Source organism: Dermacentor albipictus, chromosome 1, assembly GCF_038994185.2.
Source record: "Dermacentor albipictus isolate Rhodes 1998 colony chromosome 1, USDA_Dalb.pri_finalv2, whole genome shotgun sequence".
Lineage (NCBI taxonomy): Eukaryota > Metazoa > Arthropoda > Arachnida > Ixodida > Ixodidae > Dermacentor > Dermacentor albipictus.
Window position 1 is genome coordinate 479,279,255 of NC_091821.1, and position 12,444 is coordinate 479,291,698.

General features: G+C 48.8%; 1 protein-coding gene across 1 annotated transcript; it reads left to right on the plus strand.

Annotated features, from left to right (window-relative positions):
* Positions 1–9,680: 9,680 nt before the first annotated feature.
* LOC139054545 (putative nuclease HARBI1) lies at positions 9,681–11,846 on the plus strand. The gene is made up of 2 exons (XM_070531659.1): positions 9,681–9,828; positions 11,341–11,846. The coding sequence occupies exons 1-2, from the start codon at positions 9,681–9,683 to the stop codon at positions 11,844–11,846; spliced, it is 654 nt and encodes a 217-aa protein (XP_070387760.1).
* The last annotated feature ends 598 nt before the right edge of the window (positions 11,847–12,444 follow it).

Below are 12,444 nucleotides of genomic sequence, written 5' to 3' on the forward strand. Positions count from 1 at the left end.
CCTCCGTCTTTTTGTCATTCCCGCTCCTTCTGCCCTTAGTTACGAGAGCTCGTGACATTTCCCTGTTGGCTGACGAAGCCAGCCGGGCAAGTCAGTCATTCGCTCGCGGATTTTAAGGCTGCAGGCGGGCCACGTGCGTGACTTCGGTTTGGGCCGAGTGTCGTCCACTGTTTGTGAGGTGTGCAATGCGGTAGTTGACATCGCTGAGGCGTTCGTCTATAATGTAAGGTCCAACATAGTGGGCCAAGAACGTCTGGCAGAAGCCGCGCTTCTGTAATGGCGTCCAGAGCCACACAACGCCACAATGATCGAAATATACATGTAGGCGAAGGCCGTCGTAGCGGATCTTTGATAGGTCCTGCGAAGTCAGGGTACATAGGCGAGTAAGGCGTCGCGCTTCTTCTGCTCGACGAAGTAATAGAGTCATTGTCATGAGCGAAGTATGGAAACATGGTGTCGAGCGTATAGCGAGGCGGCCGAGCAGAAAGAATAAAAAACGGTGAGTAACCCGCAGTCTCGTGTCTTGCGTTGCTGAATGCACAGGTGACAAAATGCAAGACACTGTCCCAGTTCTTATGTGCGGAATCGACATACATTGATAGCATCTTGGCAAGCGTTCTGTTTGTACGTTCAACCAGACCATTATTTGTGGGTGGTATGGCGTCGAATGCCGGAAGCTGAATACAGACGAAGGGTCTCTTCAACAACGTCTGTGGTAAATTGTCTCCCTTGATCGCTGATTATAATGCGAGGAGGCCCGTGTCGGAGAACGATGGAATATAATAGCAAAAAAGAGACTTCTGCTGCTGTTGCCGATCGCACCTCTGCCGTTTCACAATAACTGGCTAGGTGGTGTACACACACAATAGATCTATTCCCAGCGGATCTATACGAACTTGTTGGAAAGGGGCGCTGCTGATGTCAATATTCGACATGTCGACATTCGGCTGAAGTCGACATGAAGTCGCTGGCATTCGGTGCAGCTGGCGACGTACCGTTTGGTATACTGACGCATCTTGGGCCAGTAAAAGCGCTCTCGAGCATGGGAGAGCGTTCTTGTCGAGCCAAGATGGCCCGAGGTTGGATCTTCGTGCATGGCGCATTGTACATGAATACGGAGGCTCTTTGGGAAAAATAAAAGGTAGCGCGCGCCAGTGGTCGCGTAGCTCTTCTTATACAGGATGGCGTCACGTAGGCGAAAGCGACTATTTCCTGAAGGCTCCTGTGCGTTCGCGAAGAGTGGTTGTAAACCGTCGTCCTTCTGCTGTTTGGATATGAAGGTACTCATATCAGAAAATTCCGGAGATACAAAAGCGATGTATTGATCGATGTCGCCAGCGTCGCATTCAGTCGTTGGAAGAGGCATCCGAGAGAGGCATTCAGCATCAGCGTGACCGCTCTTGTACGAAATAACCAAATCGTGCTCTTGTTGACGTAGACCCTAACGCGGAAGTCGACCAGAAGGTTCCCGAAGATTCACGAGCCAGCACAGTGAATGATGATCCGTGACCGCCGTGAGGGGAAGCCCATAGAAGTAATAACGAGACCGTTGCACCGCGAAGATCACTGCCAAGCAATCTTGCTCGGTCATTGTATAATTCTGCTCGGAGCGACTCAAGGAGCCGCCAGCGTACGAGGTCACGTGCTCAATTCCGCCGATGTGCTGAACAAGCACAGCGCCGATGCCAACGCCTCTCGCGTCGGTGTGAACCTCTGTTGCTGAGGGACCGAAGTGGCGAAGAATAGGCTGCGACGTTAAGAGGAATTTTAATTGATGAAGCGAGGTGTGGCACTCTGTAGTCCACTCAAAAGGAACGCCTTTCTGGAGAAGCCGCGTAAGAGGGTGGGCCACATCGGCAAATATAGGAATTATTCGGCGAAAGTAAGAGCATAAGCCTAAAAAGCTTCGTAGCTGCTTCCCACCGTGGGGTTCCTTAAATGCATTTATAGCCGCAGTCTTGTGTGGATATGGTGGTATGCCGTATTTATTGACCTGATGTCCCAGCACAAGAGCTTGTCGTGCACAAAATGGCACTTCGAATTCAGGACAAGGCCAGTTTTCTCCAAACAGTTCAGCACCAACTCCAGACGCTTGTTATGCTCACTAAATGTTCGCCCGAAGGTAACAACGTCTTCCAGGTAGCACATGCAAAATTCCCATTTCAAGCCGCACAGTATAGTGTCCATGAACCTTTGGAACGTTGCGGGCACGTTCAACAGCCCAAAAGGCATAACGTTAAACTCAAATATTCCGTCAGGTGTTACAAATGCAGTTTCTTGCGTATTCTCACTGTGCGTAGGAATTTGCCAGTAACCTGACCGCAGATCAACAGAAGTAAAAGTGCGCAAGAAGGCAGTCGATCGCGTCGTCAATTCGGGGAAGCGGTTACACGTCTTTTTTAGTAATGGAGTTTAGGCGTCGGTAATCAACGCAAAATCGCCATGTACCATCTTTTTTTTTCCACCAATATCACTGGTGCTGCCCAAGGGCTAGATGATTCTTGGATGATTTCTTTGCTTAGCATTTCTTCGACTTGATCGCTTACTATATTGCGCTCTGCCGGAGGCACACGATAGCGTTTTTTGTGGAATCGGTTGGGCAGACCCTGTGTTGATGCAGTGGCGAGTTCTAGACACAGGGATCGATGGCGGGCTGTCGTTCTGCGCGAAGTCAAATACTGAGGATTGTTTTGCAAGGAGGGCCACCAACGCCCCACGCTTATAGACACTGAGTGATTTAGCGACCATGCAAAGCATCTTTGAGTCCAGAGAGCGCATATCACTGGCTTTTCCTGTGTCCGCAAGTTCTGTAAACGGGCCTTCTTGAAATGTCGCAAGCTTTAGGCCTTGAGGCAGCACCGTCTGTTGAGACGCCCAGCCCTGTGCATCCATTCAGCACAGATAGGATGCAATGTGGAAGCAACACATTTTTCTTTAGGCAGTTCACATGTACAGGATCCACTGCAGCATAAGGGCACATTCACACTGGCGAATTCAGGAGGTCGCGCGACCGTTTGCGACTCGCAATCAAAAAGCGACCGAAGGCGACTGATGTTCACACCGGCAAGCCCGGCTGAGCGCGACCCGCAGTCGCAATCCCGGAGATTATCGTTCTCAGCGAGAACTCTCGGAATCTACGCGGAAATTGAATGCGACGCCGGAGGAGGCCGGATGTAGACACACGAAAGATCACTTCCGGTGCGCCGCTGATTGGTTTATCAGTTTTGCGACCACGGTCGCGCGACTGAAAAATCGCGCAGAGAGCGACTCGCCCAAAATGGTCGCTTTTGGAGAAAGGTGACCGTTTGCAACCATTTGCGACTGGTCGCAAAGCGACCAACTTGGTCGCGCGACCTCCTCAAGTCGCCGGTGTGAATGTGCCCTAAAACGGCTTGCAAGTTAAACAAACAACAGAAACTCGGAGCACTCATAAAGTGGGCACAACTGCCATCGTCGGAAACACAAAACACACTTTCTTGGCTGGGCGCGGCCTCACTGAGTTCGCCCGCTCGGCAGTCAACATTGGCACCACACAATTGCTAAAGGTCTATCCCTAAAATGACGTCGTGAGTGGAACGAGGAAGAAGAGCAAACTCAGAGTTAAAAACTCGGCCGCTCAAGGACACATCCACATTGCAAACGCCAACCGGGTATAACGAGTCACGGCTCACTCTACGAAAACTAGTGATCTGGTCCCAACGAAGCATAACCTTGCGCCCCAGAAGACTTAAACGGCAGACTCATGAACGAAACATTTGCGCCCGTGTCGACTAAAGGCATGGTGGAGACGCCGTCAACAAGCACACGAACCATATTCTTCAGCATAAAAATAGTTGGTGGCATACCAGTCGGCAGCGAAGGTTTTCCAGCGACCTCACCTCAATCGGCCGCGCTGGCTTGTTCTCCCGCGGGGGTGACGTGAATCGGTGCCGTGGAGATGATGACGTAATGCACCATCGGGGACACGTTGAATAGTAAGCTCCTAATGCTGGTGGTGGTGACTGAGTGCGATCGGAAGCAGGCGAATGGTTTCGGGTTCTTCCTTCTCCAGAGCAGCTTCTTAGAGGGAAATTACGTGGCCTGTCTTCTCAGAAGTGGCCTCCTAGAGCGGAGTTCCCTGGCCGCTGTGTGTCCAAGCTGCGACCACTATGCCACGTAGACAGCATCGATTGCCAATCGCCCGATGCTCGGCGTTGGTTACAGTACCTGGCTATGTGACCTAGTGTGCCACAACAGTAGCACACTGACAAAGGGCGAACTTCGGAATGCTGATGACAATATTCTGCCGTGGTCGTGCGTGGAGAGTAACGAATATTCTCGCCTTTTAAGTGATAGGCAAAAGCTGGTCGTTGAAAACGAACTTAGCTTGGGCAGTGATCAAGGCTTCGGATAAAAGGATCGTTGTAAGATGGTTCACTCCGGTAATAATGCGGGCCGTCTCTATAGCCACCAAAACCCGCAGCGTTGATCGAGTGCTGCCAAGGAGTCGAGGGGGCTGCACAAACGGCGTCTCGGAAAGCGCAGGAGCTGCAATGTGGCGCCACACAACGTGCTTGTTCTTCGTGTCGAAGGAGCTCCTCACGGACAATCTAACGAATGGTGGATGATGAGTCTGTTGGAGAACTCGTGTCCACACTGGCCACAGTCGCCACGTTAGCTAGCCGTTTAAATTTCGGTGTAATTAGATGAGTCTTCAGTGCTTCGAAGGTACCGCAGTGCCGTATCACGTCCGATACGGTTTCAAGTTTTTTCTAATGAGAAAGTTATATACGTCTTCCGCGATTCCCCTTTACAAGGTGTTCCACCTTATCTTCTGAGATTCGAGGGTTTACGGTCTTGCACAGTTTCAGAACTTCCTCGATGAAGGTGGTGCATGTCTCTCCAGGGAACTGAAATTTATGAGCTAATGTTAATTCCACTCCTTTCTTCTTAGCATCCGAATCGCCAAAACACTTTTTTTTTCTTTTTTTTAATGCGAGGGTAAATGCCTCAGCGCATACAGGGGTATGGGATGGGGGTGAATCATCCTTATTCACCGCCAAAACACTTCTTGATCTCCTCAACGAAACATGCCCAGTTAGTTAGCGCGTCCGCGTGATCGTCGTACCAAACCGTCGCCGTGTCGGTCAAAAGGAAGGCAGCGTTGCTTAGTTGGGAAGGATCGTTCCAGTTATTGTACTAGCTTAACCGCTCATAATGGGTGAGCTACTCGTCGGCATCTTTCCCTGCCTTTGCGGAGAACGTACGTGGCTCTCGGTAGTGTTAAATCGGGGCTGGTCCTGCCGATGCAGTACTGGAGCATCTTCGTCTTGAGGCATGATTGTGGCCGAGGGCAAAAGTAGGGCAAGGCGGCGGCGTCTACGAATGTCTTGTAGTGACGGCTCCGTTGTCGGTAGGGGGAGTCACCCCGTACAGCTCCACCAAATGTTACGCGCGAACCGTTTACTTAAAAATGCAAGGCAGATAAAGGGAGACGGTTGGCGTTTATTCCGGAAGTGGTCCAAAAGTAACCCGCTGAACGTCGCTGTCCTCTTTTTCTCCCCTCCGCCTTTTTATCATTCCAGCTCCTTCTACCCTTTGTTACGAGAGTTCCTGACAATATACATACATGCTGCAATGACAAAAAGCTTTTGTACAAAACGTTCATACAGGCACTTTGTATACAGTACTGCACCCATTGCGCATGGTACGTATAACACTCCCCACCATGGTCTTAGACGACAAACAAATGACTCGAAAGGAAGTTTAATGAATAAAGAATTTTTACACGTCACGAAAATACATGAAAGTGATGTTTGTGTATACACATAGCCCGTACTTCAAAGTGAGGATCGCACTTTGTTCTCACGTTTATATCGGGCATTTTCACAGTTGATATTGTTACCATACAACAGTTGAAATTGGGGTTAAACCAAAATTAAAAGTAGTTAGCTATCTGAAAGTAATGACGAGCAAGAATAAAGGAGCACAGGGTAGAGTAATAGATGTGCAGAGCAACGGGATTGCCATTTTAAACATAGAAAATTAAGCAAAGGGCCCTTTATACCTATAATTTGAAACAAACAATGAAACAGATTTCGAATGTCTATTGCATGAATACAGGAAACTATGTAGTATATACGAGAAAACGAGACTGAGCTTCTTGAAGGAATGCAATGAAGAATAAAGCATATACATTTACTGCACACAAAAATGTCAAATATACATACGGTGACAGTTCTTGCTGACTTGATACAAAAACAAGGGAGATTCATTACAAAAATAAGGCCTCGTCATCAACTGGCTGCGGAAAACTGAGCACAACGTTCTGTAGCAGCCACAAGCTTTTCATATAGAGCATCATGCCGGGGCCGACTGGCCATTGCTTCTCTGTGTCGTTCCTCCCGATTTTTCCCCATTCGTATAAACATGAGAGAAGCTCACGTTTACATGTTTCTTTTTTCCTTGCGGGATCTCTTGATCGGTGGCTTGCAGTCGGTCTATTGCGCCGAAGAAGGAACGTCATTGACCAACTCGTTGACGTAGGAAGCATTTCAGGTATCGTTCGCGGAGACTGGCTGAGGTTGAGTGCTGAAATGAATGGACTGTGTAATCAGTGCAAGGTAGATTACAAAAAAAACATACTTGCGCAAGAGCACGTGTGAACATTCACCACTGTATGCAACAGATAGTCTGCCCAAGAACACGATATGCCAACTTACCGTCATTCATAATTTATTATGTATGCATGAAGTACCTAGACGTCTGCAGGCAGCAAGCGTGAAACATAGATGATGATTTTTTTACTAATTAACTAGTGGCAAAAGCGAAATGCCTAACTCCTTGTTATTTCTCACTTATAGCTATTCATGCTGGAATGAGCAAATCAAGTGCATTTCATAAGGAGGTATGCCTTGAAATGCAAGATATCGAAGCAGTCTCTGCCTATCCTTCTACAGATGTAAATAGATGCCATGAGCTGACATTTTGTTTCAGTCATAGGTATAGCCAGAGTGCCACTGTGCTTTAGCAGGGAAGAGGTTTGGGCGTGTTGGTGAGATACATACAGACTCGGAAACATCGCGCAACAAATGACACAGGGACAAGCAGGAACGCTCGTCAGGACGTTAGCGCTCGTCCTGTGTTCCTGTTTGTCCCTGTGTCATTTGTTGCGCTATGTTTCCGAGTCTCTATGCCACTGTGCCTCTAGTCATAGACATTTTGGAACGTATTCTTCGGATATGCTAAGAGATTTATTAGCAACGGGCGCTAACGGGTAGCTGTCACAAGCGTTCGGCAAAGGACAGCAAGCACGAGATCATGCCGGTAGTGATGGTGCTCTGGCGCAGGCATGCTACTTACTCTTCTTCGTTACAATCGCCCTCCGCAGAAAAAGGCGCCATCGTGGTGGCTTAAGGCGAAGAAAATATATGGAAAATAGGCGAAGAATATGCGAAGAAGAAAATACAAGGAACGGGTACGAAGGCGAATGCGAATACGAAGGCGAAGAAAATACAAGGAACGGGTAGCAGTCGCAAGCGTTCGGCGAAGGACAGCAACCACGAGCTCATGTCGGTAGCGATGGCGCTGTGGCGCAGGCAGGCTACTCTTCTTCGTTACAAATAGCATAAGTAAAAAGAAAGAAACACTGCAGTGAACGCTGCTATATAAATTCATGCATGCATACCGTTGGCATGCTCGCCTTACAACTGAGACTTACTCATCGCTTCTCGAGGCTCCACCAGGTACGTTAGGTTGAAAACGTGGTTTTTACAGCGAAAGCTTTACTGGCCGCGAACTTGCGATTTCGCCGTGGCGGTGCTTCGAGCAGGCACATGACGCCACGACGCGCGCCTCGCCGCGGATGTTCCTCTCTCTCTCGCTCCCTAGTCACTACTGCGCATGCGCCACTATAGCACTGAGCCACAGGCGTTCCGCCGCTGCGCAGCGCCATGCTTTTCCGCCTCCGCCGTTCGGTATGACGTCACACAACGTTCCTCGTCGTTACAGTCGCCTCCGCTTGCTTCGCCAGCTGCGTCGCATCCCTGATAACATGTCGGAGGATTGAAAAGGAGAGCTCGCGTGCGCCGCAACCACAGTTGAGGGGCAGTATGGACGGCGACAATTCTGATAAGCAGGAGGAGGCCTGGGGCCGAATCTGATAACGGTTTGGCTGGGGAACCGTTCCTTTGGCCTCACCTGATTGGTCAAAATTTCGGTTACGTCACAGGTCGTCAGAGGCAGCGGGGCGGTACCGCAATTTATGACTACGTCACCCATCTGTCAATCATCTTCAAAGCGAACCGGTCGTAGGAACCCGCGAAGGGGTAGTCCGCTTTGGGTTCCGTTAGTGTGGCTCGGCTGTTGGCTTGCGACTCTGGCCGCGCGCGCCGGCCATGCCGCCTCGGGGACTCGCGGGCGGTGCGCGCGCGCGCGTTGGTTATCTCTAACGTACGTTAAACATGGCGGCGCCTCTCGTCCTTTGCCTCGGGTTGCTCTCCCGGTCCCGCCAATGACTGGAGGTGTGGGACGCGTTTTAAGAGCTCACAGAGGAGGAGTTTCGGCGTCACTATCGTCTTTCGAAGCGAACCGTCCGATGGCTGTGCGGCGAACTGGAGGAGACTGTAGGGTGCCACCGATCTAGTGGCTTCTCCACAGAGAGGAAAGTCCTCTGTGCGCTCCCTTTTCTTGCCACCGGCAGCTTCCAGAAGTGTGTGGGTGCCGAAGTGTTCATCGGGATGGTCCAGTCTTCACGACACGATTCACGAAGTTGCTCGTGCTATCACTGTCGTTGGCCAGCAGAAAGGATGGGTCAGCTTTTCTATGACCTCGGCTGCCAAAGCCAGCGCCAAGGCGACGTTCGCTAGCAGAGGGCGAATTTCGGGTGTTGTCGCCTGCGTGGATGGCACGCTGATCGCCATCCAACAACCGAAAGGGCTCAACCCAGGGGTGACCCAGAGCTTCATGACCCGGAAAGGGTACTATGCGCTCAACACCATGGTCGTAAGTACTCATTGTGTTTACCATTTCTTACTCGTTTAATTTCTCAAACCGGCCAGCCTTGGCATCTAGCACGGCTATTTATGTATGTAGACAGCAACGAACAGGTCAGTGTGTAGTCTAGCAAAATGTGATGCTTTTTGCCAGTGTCCATTTGTGTTCTCAGTGCAATTTTATTGAAGGCGTCACGTGATGTGCGCTACGTTTCAAAATGCATGTTTTCTGTTTGTTTTTTTGGTAAGGCTAAGTTCAAGTTTTCCTTCCGTTGTGAGTAGCTTTGATTGAGGCTGCTGATCGCATACTCCAGATGGGCAAGTTATATTGTAACGAACTGCCGCAACAATTTATTTCATTTAGCTTTTTCAGTTTAAAAAAAATTATGGGGTTTTACGTGCCAAAACCACTTTCTGATTATGAGGCATGCCGTAGTGGAGGACACCGGAAATTTCGACCACCTGGGGTTCTTTAACGTGCACCTAAATCTAAGTACACAGGTGTTTTCGCATTTCGCCCCCATCGAAATGCGGCCGCCGTAGCCGGGATTCGATCCCGCGACCTCGTGCTCAGCAGCCTAACACCATAGCCACTGAGCAACCGCGACGGGTTAGGTTTTTCAGTTAGTATCGTGGCGCAGGTAGATTCATTGCGTGATTTGCTATACTTACTCAGAGTTCTTTTTTTTTCACCACGTTGCTTCACATATGGCACTGAAGGTGTGTGATGGCGACATGAAGATCTTGGACATCGACCCCCGTTTCCCGGGGTCATGCCAGGACTCCTTTGTCTGGCGGCACACTCCGCTGCGCAGCCGCCTTGAAACTGTCCTGAGACCTGGGGAAATCGTGCTTGGTGAGTACTGCCAATCCAGAGACTCAGATATTTGGACATCAACAACACCGCACCATGCAACTGTAGTCGATCCTGCAGGCTTGTCTTGCATGTGTATGAGAGAGATACGTAATTTATTAGAAAGGCATGAGGTCGACCTGAACTAGCGTGCTCTAGCTTGCTGCTGTACACAGTGGAAAAAGGAAAGGGGACAGAAAACAGTGATGAAAGATGATGAGTGCATGAAGAAGGAGTGCATACATGCACTAACACAGTGGCTTTCTTAATGCCTTGCGTATAGTCCAGTGATCTTCAAACACTCCAGAGCAGCCCTTGCAGCTGTTTATGCTTCTGTATGATCACACATTGCGGACAAAGTAGTACTTTCAGATAATGTTTGCCTGCCAGTGTCTTCTGCTGTGATGCATAGAGCACATAGTCACAAGACAGATGTCGTCTGAGACGCTTGGCTGCATTCACAGTTGGGCTTTCCACACCGCCGATCAACTGTGCGCAGCATTGAGTGAAGGCGACGCCCAAACAAAAAGTCCTGCCAGAGTCTATTTCCCGCAGGTGCCTGTACCGGCTGATAATCTGGTCGAGCCTATTTGATTTCATTTCATTGCATTTTTATTTGGACCCACTTACAAGCATTAATGTGCTGTACAATCGCACGTGAGCACAGCCGACGATGACTTGCATTGCTTTGACAGTATGGAATCTTTATGTCGACAGCTTTAGAGTTCTTGCTTGCACATCATATAGCTCATTGCCGGCCAAGCCACAGTGACAAGGAACTCATTTGAAGGTAATTGAGTGACGTTTCCTTTGAACAAGACAAATTTTTGTAGGATGCCTAATGCTAGCATGTAAATAAAATACTGGCGTCTTGAGAGAGAATGTATGGCTTGCAGCGCTGATTTTGTCTCAGAAAGTGTAGTCTATGTACATGGTGTCAGGCAGGAGACAAAACGGACATCTTTCATGTGTGTGAGGACATTAAGGGCACATGTTGGATGCATTCCTCACATGCATGTATCGGTGCCTTTTGCACTTTCCAAAAATGAATATTATGTTCCCAGTAGACACTGCATGGTAGATGCAATGTCTCACACAGATCATATACATTGTGTGCACACTTAGTGTACACGTGGAAGTGCAGTGTGTTTTTCCTTTCCCTATGCCCTCTGCCAGGCACAAGTGACACATTGAAGTTGAAGTTTTGAGGCAGGTTGTGTCAGTATGTATACAATGCAAGCTGTACATAGCTGTGCACGTGATAGGTTCACAATATAATTTAAACATGCTGTGACAGTTACTTCTCTCAACAAGAAACTAGAAAATGAACTCTCTTGGAAGACCACTGATGTGTCAGCACTACAAAGTCTACATGAAATATTCTTGGTATGACCATAGCATGATGTCCAAACATTTGTGCCCGACGCCTCTATTTGTCCCACACACAGTATGCTTATAAGGCATTAGTTTCTGGTACTAAATGACATTAGTACCTGTCACATTTTCATCTTGCAGGAGACTCGGGCTATCCCCTGGAGCCCTTGATTCTAACGCCTGTCCCAGGAATCCAAGCTACAGACACACCAGAGGGGCGGTACAAGAGGGCGCATACCTCCATGCGGAATGTTGTAGGAAGGTGTATTGGGCTTCTCAAGAGCAGGTTTCGATGCCTTCAACGGTACCCGACCCTACTCCACAGCCCTGAGAAAGCAGCTGTGTTAGTGGCAACCTGTGCAGCTCTGCACAACATTGCGTTGGAGGCAGGCGAGCCATGTGTTGTTGATGATGATGATGACAAAGACGATGACGATGTTTTACAAGTCCTACTGCAGCCGCACCAGAGCACGAGTGGAGAGTTGCCATCGGAATCAAGGCGCCCACCACAACCACACGACTTGCTCTTGAGAGGAAGACTGCAACGGAACCTTGTGGTCAACCTTTTCAGAGGACGACAGGCACCATACACTGCCTACCTGCAAATGGTACGGCGTCGCCTGCGCCAATCCAGTGGCCACTACTAGGAGATGGAGACATACTTTTCCATGAGGCACACCTCCCATGTGCTTGCCTGGTGAACTGTCTTGCTCAATTTATTTATGTAACAAGTGCGAAAACAGCCCCTCCCTAAAGTTTTGCCTGATTGGTGACAAGACTACACTAAAAATGCATAAGGCCCACATTGCGGTGAACATGTCCATTAGTTGATTTGATGTGGTCATAACGGCTGATTTGCACTACAGAATCATTTATACCCTGAAAAAGTGTATTGACATTTTGGCGGCCTTTATAACATTTAGCATTCTTGCACAGTAAGCAGACAATGAAAAGCAAATTTCGCAGGACCAATGCAGCCAAAAGTGATTGAAGTAATAAATTTACTGATACTGTTAGATTCATAATGGCCCCAAGTGCATAATGTTTAGCAAATAGACTATCATTTATAAAGCGAACAATGCCCAATACAGACAGTCACTACAGTTTTAAATGCTAGCATTTAAGGAAAAACAGAGAAGGGCATGATGAATGCTAAGTGCTTGTTTCAAATAAGTTTGCAGAGCAGCCATGAATAACTTGCGGCAAAGTTACATCCTATCTACACGGCTTTGGAAGCTCAAAGAG

Excerpts from the sequence above, each read along its gene's own strand:
- LOC139054545 (XM_070531659.1), top strand. The coding sequence starts at position 9,681 with ATGGCACTGAAGGTGTGTGATGGCGACATGAAGATCTTGGACATCGAC. Across the intron at positions 9,829-11,340 it reads ACCTGGGGAAATCGTGCTTG|GAGACTCGGGCTATCCCCTG; the intron begins GTGAGTACTGCC and ends TTCATCTTGCAG.